Source organism: Hippocampus bargibanti, linkage group LG01 (genome assembly GCF_051943395.1).
Source record: "Hippocampus bargibanti isolate YZ-2025 linkage group LG01, ASM5194339v1, whole genome shotgun sequence".
NCBI classification, from domain to species: Eukaryota; Metazoa; Chordata; class Actinopteri; order Syngnathiformes; family Syngnathidae; genus Hippocampus; species Hippocampus bargibanti.
Genome location: NC_142734.1, coordinates 33,328,376 through 33,343,792, shown reverse-complemented (window position 1 = coordinate 33,343,792; position 15,417 = coordinate 33,328,376). Strand labels below are relative to the sequence as shown.

The 15,417-nt window shown below is 40.8% G+C and overlaps 2 protein-coding genes across 2 annotated transcripts; one reads left to right on the top strand and one right to left on the bottom strand.

Annotated features, from left to right (window-relative positions):
- Positions 1-63: 63 nt before the first annotated feature.
- Positions 64-12,025, top strand: eps8l3b (EPS8 signaling adaptor L3b). Its single transcript, XM_089012152.1, has 19 exons — positions 64-275; positions 773-872; positions 1,806-1,927; positions 2,624-2,688; positions 2,771-2,929; positions 3,142-3,291; positions 4,204-4,289; positions 4,659-4,786; positions 4,961-5,056; positions 5,370-5,488; positions 6,211-6,349; positions 6,432-6,502; positions 6,570-6,644; positions 8,096-8,241; positions 9,518-9,773; positions 10,824-10,937; positions 11,009-11,103; positions 11,190-11,322; positions 11,410-12,025. Exons 2-19 carry the CDS (start codon positions 835-837, stop codon positions 11,449-11,451), a joined length of 2,034 nt encoding a protein of 677 aa, XP_088868278.1. The 5' UTR covers positions 64-275; positions 773-834; the 3' UTR covers positions 11,452-12,025.
- Positions 12,026-12,106: 81 nt separating this feature from the next.
- LOC148903981 (glutathione S-transferase Mu 4-like) lies at positions 12,107-14,865 on the bottom strand. Its single transcript, XM_089012177.1, has 8 exons — positions 14,736-14,865; positions 13,460-13,535; positions 13,311-13,375; positions 13,161-13,242; positions 12,826-12,923; positions 12,659-12,754; positions 12,455-12,565; positions 12,107-12,366 (listed from the first exon to the last, which is right to left on the bottom strand). Exons 1-8 carry the CDS (start codon positions 14,763-14,765, stop codon positions 12,271-12,273), a joined length of 654 nt encoding a protein of 217 aa, XP_088868303.1. The 5' UTR covers positions 14,766-14,865; the 3' UTR covers positions 12,107-12,270.
- Positions 14,866-15,417: the final 552 nt, after the last annotated feature.

The window sequence follows — 15,417 nt, the reverse complement described above, 5'->3', positions numbered from 1 at the left end:
TTTATAGCCGTGTTATGTTTACACATGACCAAATAATTATACAACGATGAGTGTTTTCTGAAGTCTTGGCAACCGCTGAACATTTGCAAGGAAACCACAAGTGTTTGGAAACCTTTGGACTCATAATGAACTCTCGAAATAGTATTCCACCTCTGAGAAGAGGCCAAGCCTGCTGATCTTTGATCATGACACTTACCAAGCAGGAAGTGATGGGAATCGTTTGAGGAAGACGTGTTCACTACTATGGAATAATGCCACTGGAGCAAAGCTGACAGGTAGTAAAATAGCAGCGATGGTAATGTGATTTCAAATACATATTTAAATTTCCCGGGAATCTTTATGAAGTCTTCCAATGTGTTTATGTGCCATGTTCAATATATTTGTGGCTCCAAAACAAATTGACAGGCCTAAAATGGATTACATTCGTGATGCCTTCACTTTATCCTATTCTAGTCATTTAAAATGTCCATTAGTCTTATGGCTTCTTTTCCTTTCAGCTTTGCCCTTTATGGGTCGTCACATTTGACCTAATGTACTAAATGGATACGATATAAAATGTGTTTGAATTTGATAAGTTTGTGCATGAGTGATGTTTAATATCTATCCTGTAACCCATTCACTGGATTAAAGAAATCTTTTTAACATGTACACATAGGTAAGTAAACATGGCCATTCGTCAAAGAGTTTATAATTAAGCCGCATGTTGATTTAAAGTGCACATAATGCAATATATCACATCTTGACACGTTTGTAATCACGTGCTCCTTTCCAGGTTAGGCATGAGAGTGCCGTTTATGAATTGACTTCGAAAACTACAACAGAAGAAGTTAGAAAATGTTGGGAAATTCTCGCCCTTTTTCTTATTCCCCACGGTAAGTTTAATTTTCTAAGCGAATGTCAATTTGACTGATTTAATTTTAAGGATGGAACGGCGAGTACTCAATAATAACTCTGAGGTGTTGTTTGTACATAGTTCTTTTTCCAGAGTGCCTGATCACCTGTCAGTTTTTCTATATTGATTAAAACCTGACTTGAGCTTTCTTCCTATTCGTGAAAATAACAATCGCCCACACACTTAGTCTTTCCACCGATGAAAAAATATGCTTGGCTTGCTAATGGCAGAGGCACTATCATGTCAAAATCACGAGCGAAGCAAAGCGACTGTGTTAGCACATTTTATCATTAACCAGCACTCTGATAGCATTAGCTTCTGATAACCGCCCCACGCCATCACGCGCATTTGACGAGTGTATTTAATTTTTCAATGTCAAACCTTGATATATCGTTACGGGCAACTCCTCATTTTCGGCGAAGTCAAGAGGATTTAGTTCAGAAACAGTAAAAAAAAAAATCGAGAAAACATTAAAACACAGTATAGGACTAGTGTACTGGTACGCAAATGCTCAGTGATGAAATGAAATGATGCCTGCGCCATTGACAATGCAGTGGATTATATTTCGGAAGTGATTTTAAATCAGGCGTGTCAAACTTTTTTTTTGTCTTGGGCCACATTGTAGTTACCGTTTCCTCTCGAGGGCTGTTATGAATTTGATGGAAACCATTAGAATGTTTCATCTCCTTCACATATTACACACAGAGCAGAAGTTTTCAAATTTGAAGTAAAAATGGCTGTTATTCTGGTTTACATGGGACAATTTGAAATTTTGGTTCAGACTTTAGGAAACATGGAATTTCACAACTTTGATTTGCTTTTACTGGCCGAATAAAATGATGTGACGAGCAAGATCTGGCCCCCGGGCCTTGACTTTGACACCTACGATATAAGATCTTCAATTGTGTTGCAGGGGTTTCTCACCAGAAGACCTTCCTCGCTCTAAGTGGACTTTCCAACAAGATCATTCAAGGGGATCCTCACCTCAGAGGCCTCAGAGAAATGTGTCCAGGCTGAGTGCCAAGTCCATATACAGTACGTTGACACATGACAAAACAGCATTTCTAAGAAATCTCTCAAATCCATCTCGAAAGGCATGAACGTTGTCGTTAAAACAAGATAAGACACCAGTGGAATGACTGCCTTTTAACAGTCCGTTTTTTCCTTACCATGTAGTTACAGCCTTGTAAGCAACGACAAGAAATGTCTATTGTGTACAGATTTGTTTTTCTAGTTACATGTACCATATTTTCCGCATTATAAGGCGCTTCAAAGTATAAGGCGCACCTTCACTGGTTGTCCTATCTGTTTTCATATGTAGGTTGCACTTACAATATAGAGTAAATAGAATAGAAGCTACAATAGTGGTTGTGTATTCACCCAATAGATGGAGGAACACTCAAGGGAATACAATACAATATGAAACAGCTTTATTTACATAGTACTTTTAAAACTTGTGGAGCTGTAACACAACACTTTATAGAACATTAAAAATACTACGTCCTAGAAATCAGAATATTGATCCATAGATAAGGTGCATCAAATTTTTAGGTGCACGGTTAGCTTTTGAGAAAATCAAATGCTTTTAGGTGCGCCTTATAGTGCGGAAAATATGTCGTCTTAGTGGTCTGTAGAAACGACATGGACAACATGTACTTTAAGAAAACATTGAATAACTGTTATCTAAACCTAATTTTGTCACATCTTGTGACCTCCAAATGTTGTGTCAAGTGCAAAGAAAGGAGTACTCCGAGGTGCTGAGCAAGGAGCCCGACAACCTTAACGTCAGAGTGGAGGTAAAGTCAATGACGTTGGCGACCAATGTAGGAGGACTTGGCCTCCACCCAAACTCACCGCTTCACCTTCTACCTCCTCCAGCACCTGCTCACATGTGAGCTGGATGGCCAGCAGTTGACCACTGTGGACGACTGTGTGGCCAAGCTCAAGAGACTGAACGTCAAAGGTTGTCTGTGGCCTCAGGAGATGATCTTGGAGGCTCAAGGTGGCTACTTGCTGCTCCTTGACACGGAGAGCCAAGTGAGTCACGCCATTGGGCTTGAAATGGATTTCAATTTCAGCACACTCCGCCCGCTTGATATATTTTTTTCCAAATCATGAACGCGAATCATATTTTGATACTCAGAGCAACAGGAAGATGGGGAAAACATTTTGGACATCTCCACATTCATCTCTGCAGTGTGTCTTCTACTATGATATACAAAGCATGTCCTGCTTCTCTTGACTTCAAGGCAGAGTTGGAGGTTTTACCGCTGATCAGCATCCAGCAGACCAAAGCTGTGTTGGACATCCGACCGTACGACTCCCTGCTGTTGATCACCGCGAGGGAACGCAGCAAACGCTTCCTCCAAGTCTTCATCTTCCAATGTGAGGAGGCTGGGGTGAGTCCTTAGATGAAAATTTTCACAGTGGGTGCCTCACTAATCCTGAGATGAAAGGAGCGTCAGCGCAGAGCATATTTCTCCTGCTATATTTATAGCCATAATTCATAGTCCCCAATTTGACGAAGGCCCACACAAACAAACAAAACTGGGTAAAGTCATGAGTTGCTTCCCCAAAAAAATGGCAAAATCTGGTCCTCCACATGGAAGTCGAGTGCAATTGCACCAAAACAATGTACGTTGTGTCGGTTTCTTTGAAGTAAGCCCGACTGCGAGATGTTTCTTAGCCTGAGTCGCCTATCCAAAGTTAAATCATAATCGCGGCTTGGAATTGAAGCGAATTTACATGAGACCGGAGATGTGAGACAATCTCTTTTCGTCAGTGGATGACACAGCTTCGTGTTTGCTTTCAAAACATAGCTTGTAGCAGACGCGCACATTCCACCATGACAACTCTGATCCACTGGTGAAAAGGAGGCTTTGATAATTTCTTCTTTCATTTAGAACTGCTTCATGTAACAAAGAGGGTGCAGAAAGTGCTGAAGATTGAATGAATGACTGTCTGTGTCTTTTGTGTTGTTTTTTATTTTGTTTGATTGTTTTGTTTGACTTTATGATGGCACCTCAAGAGTGACTGCCTTTACACCAGCTCATATGTTTTGTTTTTGCTGCTGTGAAATGTTTTTTTTTCCACTGTGAGTCTAATCTAATCTAATCTAATCCAATCCAATCTAATCCAATCCAATCCAATGTCATCTTATTTTATCTAATGTTTTGTAATCAAACATCCTAAAACCCAAGAATCGATTACTTCCCAGATCAGAAACAACCTTACCTTGTTCTGCTTGTTAAGACAGCTCAACCAAGATGTATTTATTTATTTATTGGTCTGTTTATCTATTTATTTTACAGGCAGACATTCTCAAGTCTGATCTAGATAAACTTGTCCAAAGCGATGGTGCTCTTGTGGAACCGCGCAGAGAGCAGCCAGTCATGAGGTACAGTAACCCCATTCAAGAGCAAAGTCTTCTTTTCCTTCCGGCTTTTCCCTTCAGGGGTCGCCAGAGCGAATCAGTGTCCTCCATCTTCAGAGGTTTGATTAGCATGTTTGTTTTGGCTCTTACGTCGGATGCCCTTCCTGACACAACCCTCTGTATTTACATTGGCTTGTGTCCCCTAGTGGCTACAGAACAAGCAACTCTACGAATTTAATAAAAAATGAAGATGCTCGATAAAAGGCGGTGACAGCAAGGATAATAACATGTGTAGATCGCACTAAAAATTGAGGAATGTTTTACCGTGAAAGAGCAAAGTACAAATTGCAAACAATGTTTTTTTTTTTTTTTTAACTCCTTCCCATTTTGCAGGAGTAACCTTGAGAACCTCGTCGGCCGTCAAGGTCCAGGAAGCTTCCACCAGACTCGCGCCATGCAAGAAAGAAATTCGCCACTGCCATTGGATCGGCCAATCCCACAGTGGACTGACAGAGAACCTGGTAAGCTTTGCGGTTTTTATTTTTATTTTCAATTTTAGCAGTCAATTCACTATTAGTGGCAAATACTTCGGATCCAGCTATCCAGATATCTTAAAATGTTTCAGTGTACTTAATGTTATGGCCGCTGTGTGTGAAACTTCTCTGCAACTCCACTTTGACTGCGTCATACTTTAGGAACTTCCAGACAGCCTGTGTATCGTGTTCACCAGAGAGAAAGAGCCCTGCCACCTCCAGAGAGGCCCCTACCACAGTGGACCCACAGTGAACCTGGTAAAACAACTTAAAAGGCAACCGACACCACTTTTTTGTTTCCTGACTGACATCAGAAAAACGTTATATAGCACCTAAAATACCCAAAATACGCAGGATGATATTTTAGTCAAATGCAAAACACCAATAAAAATGACTTAAAGTGTCTCAAAAACTACTTGAAATTGAAACAGGAAGTGGCCACTTTCAGAAGGTCCCGCCCCCTATTATGTACTTCTTAAACAGCATGTTTGTATGAAGGTAGAATTCTAATTGCCAAGAAGTGCATGATCTTATTTCGTCATGATAAAAATCAGACCTTCTCGATTCCCAGATATTCCTCCCCCGCCTCCTTTTTACGCCCCACAAGAGGAAGCCAAGCACCATCGTGATCTCGGTGGACCCCGTCACCCTCCAGATGTTGCCGAACTGACAGATGTTGAGAGGAACACGGTCAGAGCTCCCATGAGAAGCAAAATGCGACGTGCTCTCAAATTTAAATACACTCATTGTGGGCATAATATTTTATTCATGTGTAATGTGTAATGGATGTTTGGCCATCTGTTCCCTGCATTTGCCGCATCCATCTATCTACACATCAGTCAAGAATAATGACTGTTATTGTGGTTTACATGGGACAATTTGAAATTTGGGTTTGGACTTTAGCAAGCATCATGGCACTTGACATGCTTGATTTGCTTTCACGGGCCGAATAAAATGAAGTGGCGGGCCAGATTTTGCCCCTTTGCTTTGACACCTATGACATAGTTGCGTGCGACAAAATGCTCCTGTTCATTTGTGCCCTGTTTTCTGCTTTATTGCATATGGCATTGTCAATATGTGTTACCATAATTTAGATAAACCATCTCAGGTTTCATATTCTGCTTTTGTGAAAAAAAAATACAAATATTGCTGCATTGAATGGCTAACGTGGCTAACCCGCGTACTGTGCAACACTGCACAGCCGGTCCATTATGGCGGCGTAATATACAAAAAAGATTCTTATTGATTTTAATCCTGTGTCAGTTCAGACTAAATTGCATCACAATTTAAGATCGTAATGTCCACACAGTCAATAAATATCCCTTTCATGCCCAACTTTTGAGCACAGGTATGCATGCCGCACCGCCCGCCATTGCGCAACAATTTTACAGGATTGTGTTCTGTTCTCACAGGAAATATTCAACCACGTTTTGAATGATCTGGAGATCTTCATGGACAAGGTGGTCACTGCGACGACTGCGACCACACTACCGGTTGACAAGCGTAAAAAGAAAAACATGTTTGTGAAAAAGAAGGACCCGAGAAGTACAGGTAAAGTCGAATACCTTCTCACTTTTCTTGACATGTAAGGCAGACTTGCGCCTGCGAATTGATCTGTACCTTTGCCCCCCAGATGCCCGTTTGCCCCCTCCACAGGAATATATCTCCTGTCTTCAGAAAATCAAATATGGATTCAATCTGTTGGTAAGTAAGCAGATTTTCCCCTGATCGGACTGCACAGACAACATGTGTGCCTGTGATATTTCAACAGGGCCTGCTGGATGGCTCACTGCTTAACACCAGCGCCTCTGATTACATCCACTTCTTCTTCAGTAGTTTGGCGACAGTGAGTGATTCATCATAACATATCACGAAAGTCAAAGTCAGCTTTATTGTCAAATAGGCTAATATGCATGACATACAGCACAGATGAAATTACTGTCTTCTCGGACCCAGCGTGCAAGGCACTTATAATGACTTCAACCAGTGTCTGAAACTCATGACAAAATGTTAGCGGACACCAGGGCAAACAACTCTGAAAAGTTGCCTGCCCCATTTTTCACAACTTGAAACACAATAAGACGACTAATCGCAAAAAAAAAAAAAACATTGTTGCAATGTACGTATGAAGGATTTTTTTAAATTAAGGATGTACCTATTGTACCTACCACAAATTCTCCCTTACTGAAAGGACAACCGACGTCTCCGGACAAGTTGTGTCCATAATTTGTAAAATGGCTTCAAATGACTTCTACTGAGCGTATTTTACAAAGATTCCACCGTATATAGCTATATTTTACGTTTTAAGACTTGTGCTGAATATTCAGGAAGTCTTGTTTTTGAGTTGGTGACGAGTTCGTACGTGACGTCACTGAAGGAACGCCCCTCACCGAAAAAAAGGACACATTGTAGCAGTCCTTCCATCACGACAATGCTTGTTTGGTCTGAAGACCTCGTGTTGCACCAGAACGAGCCAGAAGAGGGCGTCCAAGCTCCATGTAAGGAATTCATCAGCCTGTGGAAATGGGCTGATTCATTCCTCACAGGAGCTCGGTGGGCATTTTCTACCTCTTTTTGGGTGAGACATTTCCCCCCAATGTTGCCTCAAAATGGCACGGAATAAATTCTTTAATCTATTGCAAGCCCATTTCCAACTGAGCTTGTGTGCCATCTTGTGCATTTTCTGGGCGCTACATCGTAGTCCAGATCTTCACCGGTTTCATCGCTTGCAGACGGCTCGAATTGATAGGGAAGGACTTCTTTAATCGATTGCAAATATGTCTGATTTCATCTTCAGAATTATTTGAATCATATTCATAACTGGATGTGTAACAAAGCATATTCTCCGAATCTGAAGCCATTGTTTTGATTCTCCAGCAATGCAAGACGTCTTGGCGTGACGTCATGAATTGGGGGCGGGACTTTCTGAAAATGCCCAATTCGCAGCTCAATTTTTTGCTGATTTTGGGCACTTTAAGTCATTTTTATTTGTGTTTTGCATTTGAATAAAAAGATCATACTACGTGTTTTGGGTATTTTAGATGCTATAAAACGTTTTTCTGATGTCAGTTATGAAACAAAAAAGTGATGTCTGTTGTCCTTTAAACTGAGTAAACAAAGTTGCTAAATTACCAAATGATGAAAACGCACCTGGTGGAAACCAATTTTCCAAAAAAATACTGGAAATTGATTTTTGAACACATTATAAAGAACCAAAACTGCCATGATTTTCCAACGAAGAAGACATTAAAATCATCTTCCCATTGCAAGAAAAAAAACCTTTTGTTTCCTGCACAGATTCTGCCTCACTACCATGCCCACCTTCCCCCGACCGTACTTTCCCCCCTGCTGACTGAAGCGTCCCTCCGTTTGGTCAGACAGGTGGTCAGTCCGGAGGAGGACCAGCTCTGGAGGTCTTTGGGAGACAGCTGGAACATCCCCAAGTACTAACACGCCATATTTAAACCTTCAATATATCACAACCCATTTAATTCACCGTCCACCTTATTAATATGATATCCTATAACACACCCTGATGTCGGGTGTGGACTGCTTATATGGCAGGTAAAAGTTGAAGTGGTGACGTTTGCATGACACGTGGAAAATATAGCGGTTCACTTCCAAGATCACCTGGAGGTTATGAAATGGATGCCATGGAAACAGCATAACAAACAAATGCTCATGAGCTTTTTCTATTCACGTTTGAAAACAACACCCTGTTTAATGCCCAATGGATAAAATTGTTATACTTGTCTTCGACCGCTGTCCTCTTTTGCCACCCCTTAAAAGACAACCGACGCCTCCGGACAAGTTGTGTCCATAATTTGTAAAATCGCTTCAAATGACTTCGACTGAGCGTATTTTACAAAGATTCCACCGCATATAGCTATATTTTATGTTTTAACACTTGCGCTGAATATTCAGGAAGTCTTGTTTTTGAGTTGGTGACGAGTTCTCACGTCACTGAAGGACCGCCCCTGACCGAGAAAAGGACACACAAAGCATTTTGCGGTCCTTTTTTTGTTCTGAAAACTTTGTGTTGGTCTGTGTTGATGGTGAAATTAGAAGGAAATCACATAAATAAAGCGATGGTGAATCGTTGTGTGTTGCACCAAGACAACTATTTGATATTCGCTGACACGAATTCCCAGCAGACAAATCAGCCTATTTCCAACGGAGCTTGGGCGCCATCTTCTGCATGTTCTGGGTGCTACATTTCAGTCCAGATGCCTCAAAATGACAGGAATAACTTATTTAATCGATTGCAAACATTTATGCTTTCCTCTTCAGAAGTATTTGAATAATATTTAATTGGATTGGATTTGCCTTTATTTGTCTCGCAGTGGAGATATTAATTATATTTAAATATTAGAAATTTAAAAATGTATATTTTAAATTTATATTCATAACTGGATGAGTAACAAGAAAGCATCTTCTCCGAATCTGAAGTCATTGTTTTGATTCTCGAGCAAGGCAAGACGTCTTGGCGTGACACCACGAACAAGGGGGCGGGACCATCTGAAACAGGCCACTTCCGGGTTCAATTTCAAGTGGTTTTTGGACACTTTAAGTCATTTTTATTGGTGTTTTACATTTGACTAAAAATATCATCCTGTGTGTTTTGGGTATTTTAAATGCTATAAACGTATTTCTGATGTCAGTTAGGAAACAAAAAAGTGGTGTCGGTTGTCTTTTAAGTCTTTTCTATCTCCCTCACAGGTCTCGATGGCCTGATGATGACATCCCGCCTTACATTCCAGAGTTCTACGACGGCTGGCAGCTGCCTTCCCCATCGTACAAGTCCACTCAAATCCCTTATCCGAACGGCCAAGTGAGCAGGAGCAGCAGCCAGCGCCTCCCATCGGGACGACTCGGCGCGGAAAACAAGCATGACCGCGATCACATGAGGGTCGTTTATGACTTCATGGCTCGCAATAACAGGGAGCTTACCGTGATGAAGGGGGAAGTGGTTGAGGTGAGATGATGGTTTGCCAATGAAACTACCGTAATTTAAAGGACAAGTTGTGTCCGTAATTTGTAAAATGACTTCAAATTACTTCTACTGAGCGTATTTTACAAAGATTCCACCGCATATAGCTATATTTTACCTTTTAAGACTCACTCTGACTCTCACGCTGAATATTCAGGAAGTCTTGTTTTTGAGTTGGTGACGAGTCCGTATGTGTCGTCACTAAAGGAACGCCCCTGACCGAAAAAAAGACGCATTGTAGCGGTCCTTCCATCATGTCAATGTATTTTGCTGTATTTGTTTGGTCTGGGGACCTCGTGTTGCACCCAAAAGCCGCCAGAAGAGGGCGTCCAAGCTCCATATAAGGAATTTATCAGCCTGTGGAAACGGAGGTGGCGACAGGAGTTTGCCATTTTGTGCCTCCTTTTCGGTGAGACATTTTCCCTCAATGTTGCCTCATAATGACAGGGAATAAATTCTTTAATCGATTGCAAACATGTATGCTTTCCACTTCAGAACTACAGTAAAGTCTCGTTATATCGATATTCAAGGGAGTCCGAAAAAATATCGATATAACCGGGACTATCGATATATCCGACCCTGTTTGCATGTAATTTTCTCTGTGCGTGCATAGAAATAGTATCGATATAACCGGGACTATCGATATATCCGATATCGATATAACGAGACTTTACTGTATTTCAATCATATTCATAACTGGATGTGCAACAAGAAAGCATATTCTCTGAATCTGAAGCCATTGTTTTGATTCTCCAGCAATGCAAGACGTCTTGGCGTGACGTCACGCATTGGGGGCGGGACTTTCTGAAAATGCCCAATTCGCAGCTCATTTTTTTGCAGATTTTGGACACTTTAAGTCATTTTTATTGGTGTTTTGCATTTGAATAAAAATATCATACTGCGTGTTTTGGGTATTTTAGATGCTATAAAACGTTTTTCTGATGTCAGTTAAGAAACAAAAAAGTGACGTCGGTTGTCCTTTAATAAAAAAACCATAGCACAGCAAGTTTAGTGTACTTTTTGCTTTGTCAAAAGGTGGTTCAGAGGTCCAAGCAATGGTGGCTTGTGCGTAACAATCGAGCAGTGGAAGGCAACGTTCCTCAGAATGTTCTGGAGCCTTTGAGGAGCGGCTTACCAGTCGAGGAAATGGTAATTTTCGTGTTGTTCTTTTGATGGAAGAGTTGATCATTTTTCCAATTGGTTTTCAATCACTTTCATAGTCACAGCGCCAACCTCGTGGTCCCCCGACTCTTGATGTGGTCTCCTCACCTGCAGAGGTCAGAGTGTGGCTTCAGTACAAAGGCTTCTCCAAAATGTAAGTGGTGTCACTCAGATGTTTTTTTTTTGTATCCTTGTGTGTGTTTTTGACACATTGATGATGTCATACTTAATTGGGAGCAGCACCGTGGCCAGCCTCGGGGTGCTGACTGGGAAAATGCTGCTGCAGATGGGCAAGGACGAGATGAGGACTGTGTGTCCGGAAGAAGGAGCCAAAGTCTTCTTCCAACTTCAGGCTATTAAATCAGCGATTGCAGTAAGTGGCTTACATACACCCCCCCCCCCCCCCCCCCCCCAGCGCCTCCCCCATACAGAGGCACTAATTTAATCCTTTTTCTTGTAGCTTGCCAGTGAACCATCAGATCCATATGATGCCCGCTACTAGTGTCCACCATTCTTAATCTTCATCCACTAATCAAGATGCGAATTGTGGTCTAATCATTTTGTTATGAATCATATATATTCTTTTTTTTTTTTTGGATAAAGTGTACACAATGATGGTAATTACACATTTATGAAGAAGAAAAAAACTATGGAGGAGTGGAGTATTTCGTTAACTCATTCACTGCCATTCCTGAATTTATTCAGGAACTGAAAAGCATGACGTGAAGTGCCATTCTCGAATTTTTTGAGGGTTTTGGTTTTTTTTGCTTCACCGATAACACGCTGGTCAGACCTCTAGCAATGTCTTTCCCTCCCACGAGGGGGCAGCATTTGCCTGTTGGACAGCCGCCCCCATTTCTAGCTCAGATCATTCCCAACTCATATAACTTGGGAATTAACTCCTTTTGCCTGATGAAAGAGCATCTAACGTTTCTTATGCTGCAGTGAATGTCTATGTAGTCCTAAATCTCAGTAATTTGTGGGTCCTGCAATTTGAGTAAAAATGACAAAAACCCTGGCGCTGGAGTTGACACACTTTAGCACATCATCTGGCAGTGAATGAGTTATATTAGCCTGTGGGGGGAGGGGGGGTTGTACTAATTTGTGAATCCCAAGTCTTTTCTTCCGAGAGAGAAGTTAATAGTCGCAAACTGAGAAAGAGTTCAACATTTAATGTGCTTAATATCACCTAACAATGCAAATAAACGTAGTGCTCAGCTTCGATCTTTTCCCATTCCAAAACAATCTTATGGATCAAACACACGTTGAACATATTTTACAGCAGAATATTTGAACTTTATTGTTGAGACGACTTGACATTTTACTCTTTCTTGTTGCCCCATTTGGCCATCTTGTTATTGACGGGGGTCCTGATGAATCTTTTGGACTTCATGTAGGCGGCAATCTTGTCCAGCGCCTGCAATGGCGATCGACAAAAAAAAAAAAAAATGATGCACTGTCACCACGAAATATGAAGAGACAGAGAGAAAGATCTTTCCCTTGACCTCAAAACGATCCAGCAGGTCTCTGAGGTTCTGAAATTTATCCAGACAGGTGGCATGAAACATCCTGTGTTGGTCCAACAACTCATACATGATGAAATCCACAAAAGTAATCTGTCACAAAGAAAATGCATTTTCACCATTGCTACTCCAGTCATGACCACTTTCTGTGCTGCAGGAAAACAAAAATCAAATAAAAATAAAGACCTTGTCACCAGCAAACCATTTTCGTTCTCCCAGGAATTTAGAGAACTGCTGGAGTACACCCGGCAGCTGTTCCAAGTACCCTGCCTTCCTGTTGTCCTAAAATTATTGGAGGAGAAGATTTAGAACCGTGGGACATGCGTCACATCCACTTGGGAATTGATACTCACAAAATCGCCGTAACACAACATCACAAAGCCATTCCGAAAGTCCATGGCTTGGTTCTCCAAGAGATCCACACGGACCATCTCATCCTCACTCTCGCCACCTGGGTAATCAGATCAAGAACACTTAATGCTGACATCGGATGACAAAAATAATCCAGGAGAGTGTCCATAGCCCCTTTTCGTTTAGTTTTTTGGCTTTTCAATACAGAGAACAAACACACATGCACGGAATACTCTGGATAAAATCTCTTCACGTGTTAGCATTATCAAATGATCACTTTTGACATTTATACAAAAATCACATCGTCCCGTCACAGGTGAGCCATTTTTCAACTTACACAACTTGTTCTTCCGAGCAATGTATCTCATGATGGCATTGCTCTGTGAAATTTTCCTGTCTCCGTCTTCTAAGTAGGGCAACTGCAAAGTGAACATCCATCATCCAAAGGATTTTAGTCATTGTGTACATGCTGTGAGTCATCACTTACATTGGCAAAGTCCATGCCAAGCTTGGGCTTCGCATTAAACCAGCAGCTCTTGTCATAGTCGGGAGCTGCGTGCGTAGGAAAAAGTTGACCATACGTATCATTAGAGAATATGACATATCAGCATAAAAGTGGATTTTTGTTGATTTTACCTTCACCGCAGGAAAAAAAGATGTCCTCATACTCTGTCCCGGTGTATTCCAGTAGCAAGCGGATAGGTTGGGCCAACTGGGTGTCAATTATACATTGTTTGCATTAGTTGTTGGGTCTTTTTCTCTTTCAAATGCACAAGTGTGTGACAACAACAAATCTTGGTATTCAGACAAACTTGTCAAGGCAGTATTTATCATGGTTACCGTGACACAGATATACAACCCTTGTAATTCAACCCTCTGCTGAACGTTATTCAACCCTCTGAGATTAGAGAACCAGAACCAAACAAATGGCTATTGTGTATCCTAATCCTGCACATCATTTTAAAGACGTATCAACATTCTTTTTCATGGTTTAACCCACAAACGCGTTGAAACGTGACTTTTGCTCACCACCAAACAAAAAATCAATTATACTGGTGTACATTCTTTTCCTAAAATTCTTTCATCGCTACATGTATAACCATGATTATAAACAGTGATATTTATCATCAGAATCAGAAAGCTTTTAATAGTCCCACAATTCGGACATTTGTCTTGCGTTTATTTTATTGCAGTTCAATATATGGGTAATTATTACATAGAGCCAGGGGGGATCGCGTGTTCTCTCAAAATGGAACATGTGACCTACAAAGTACTTCGTGTGACCATTCAAAAACGAAGGCTGGATTGGAACTAAATATTCATCCCAAAAACACACGAATTTACTCACAAAACCGACATAATTTACAAGGGCATATGGCTATCTGTTACATCAGTGCATTTTCACTTTGCATCGGAGCAATTTGGTGTAATTTTCACACCTGCTTTGCCCACCGAAAATCGTTGATTTCAAGTGAACGTCACAGACTGCATCGACTTCATTTGTTATACTCTCGATACTACTTAGTAATGGAAAAAGAACTTCACATAAATTAAAACAAAACACAGTTTGTCGCTCACTGGAAAAGACGTAAAAACCAAGCAATAGGCGAGAACAATTGCACGTTCATCGGGTACATGAGTCAATATTGGAACGCGAATGCCTTCTAGTGGAACAAAGTTGTGTGGTGGCCGTGACCGTCACGCAAACTAGCATTAGAAACAGAAACTCTGCATACATTCAGCCTTCTTTTCTGACCAGTCCGGAGCCCATTGCGTCACTTGCATAACGCTAACTTTTGCACAAAGACAAGTGGTGAAGCAAACCCCACCAGCCCTCCAAAAACAAACCCACAAAATATACCACTTAATTCTTGTAATCATGCAATGGCGTTTGACAGATGATCGAACTCACCCCACGAATATCCCAGTAAGCTAATTTCATCTTAAATTTAAGTTTGTCGTTATTTGTATTGACAATGGCCTGTTGCTTAATGAGCGTGGCTGAAAGGAGGAAGTGTCCGGAAGCTTCGGTTGGTTTTTGTACCGCGATGGACAGGCGAAAAAAAAGGATGTGGGCGGGGTTAATTCCCAATTCCAACGTTCCGTTGTTACTACTGGCCTCCAAATGTTTTCATACAAAATATTTACTGGAAATTGTTCTATAAAACGAACAATTTCCACAAAAGCAGTCCGTTTTCTATTGTATGTACACAGCGTTGGGTAATTTGACGGTTACTTAAAAACGCCGTTGTTATTACTATATTTTCATAGTTCATAGTTCAAATAAATCGTTTTCTTGTTTGAATTATATTCAAAAAAATGAATGTTATCTTCATGAAAGGCAAAAAAAAGGTCACAAAAAGGTCCATATGTTGTGCATATGGACAGCTATACTGTCCATGCAGTATATATGCAGTATACATTATACAGTAATAGCATTTTTCTCAACACAGTTCAGTTGTGTTAATTGTATTATTTCTGTAAGTTTAAAACATTTGTTTTTAAAAATTATTTAATAATTATTTTTTTTCAAAAAACGATTTATATGGAGTTTTAAAAGATTATAAGACGTATAAAAGATGCAAGGTAATTAA

Coding starts and splice junctions, on each gene's coding strand:
- eps8l3b (XM_089012152.1), top strand. CDS start 835: ATGTTGGGAAATTCTCGCCCTTTTTCTTATTCCCCACG. Junction 1,928..2,623: donor GAGTGCCAAGTCCATATACA/GTACGTTGACAC, acceptor TGTTGTGTCAAG/TGCAAAGAAAGGAGTACTCC. Junction 2,930..3,141: donor TCCTTGACACGGAGAGCCAA/GTGAGTCACGCC, acceptor CTTGACTTCAAG/GCAGAGTTGGAGGTTTTACC.
- LOC148903981 (XM_089012177.1), bottom strand. CDS start 14,765: ATGAAATTAGCTTACTGGGATATTCGTGGG. Junction 12,924..13,160: donor TGCTCGGAAGAACAAGTTGT/GTAAGTTGAAAA, acceptor CTGATTACCCAG/GTGGCGAGAGTGAGGATGAG. Junction 12,367..12,454: donor ACCTGCTGGATCGTTTTGAG/GTCAAGGGAAAG, acceptor TCGCCATTGCAG/GCGCTGGACAAGATTGCCGC.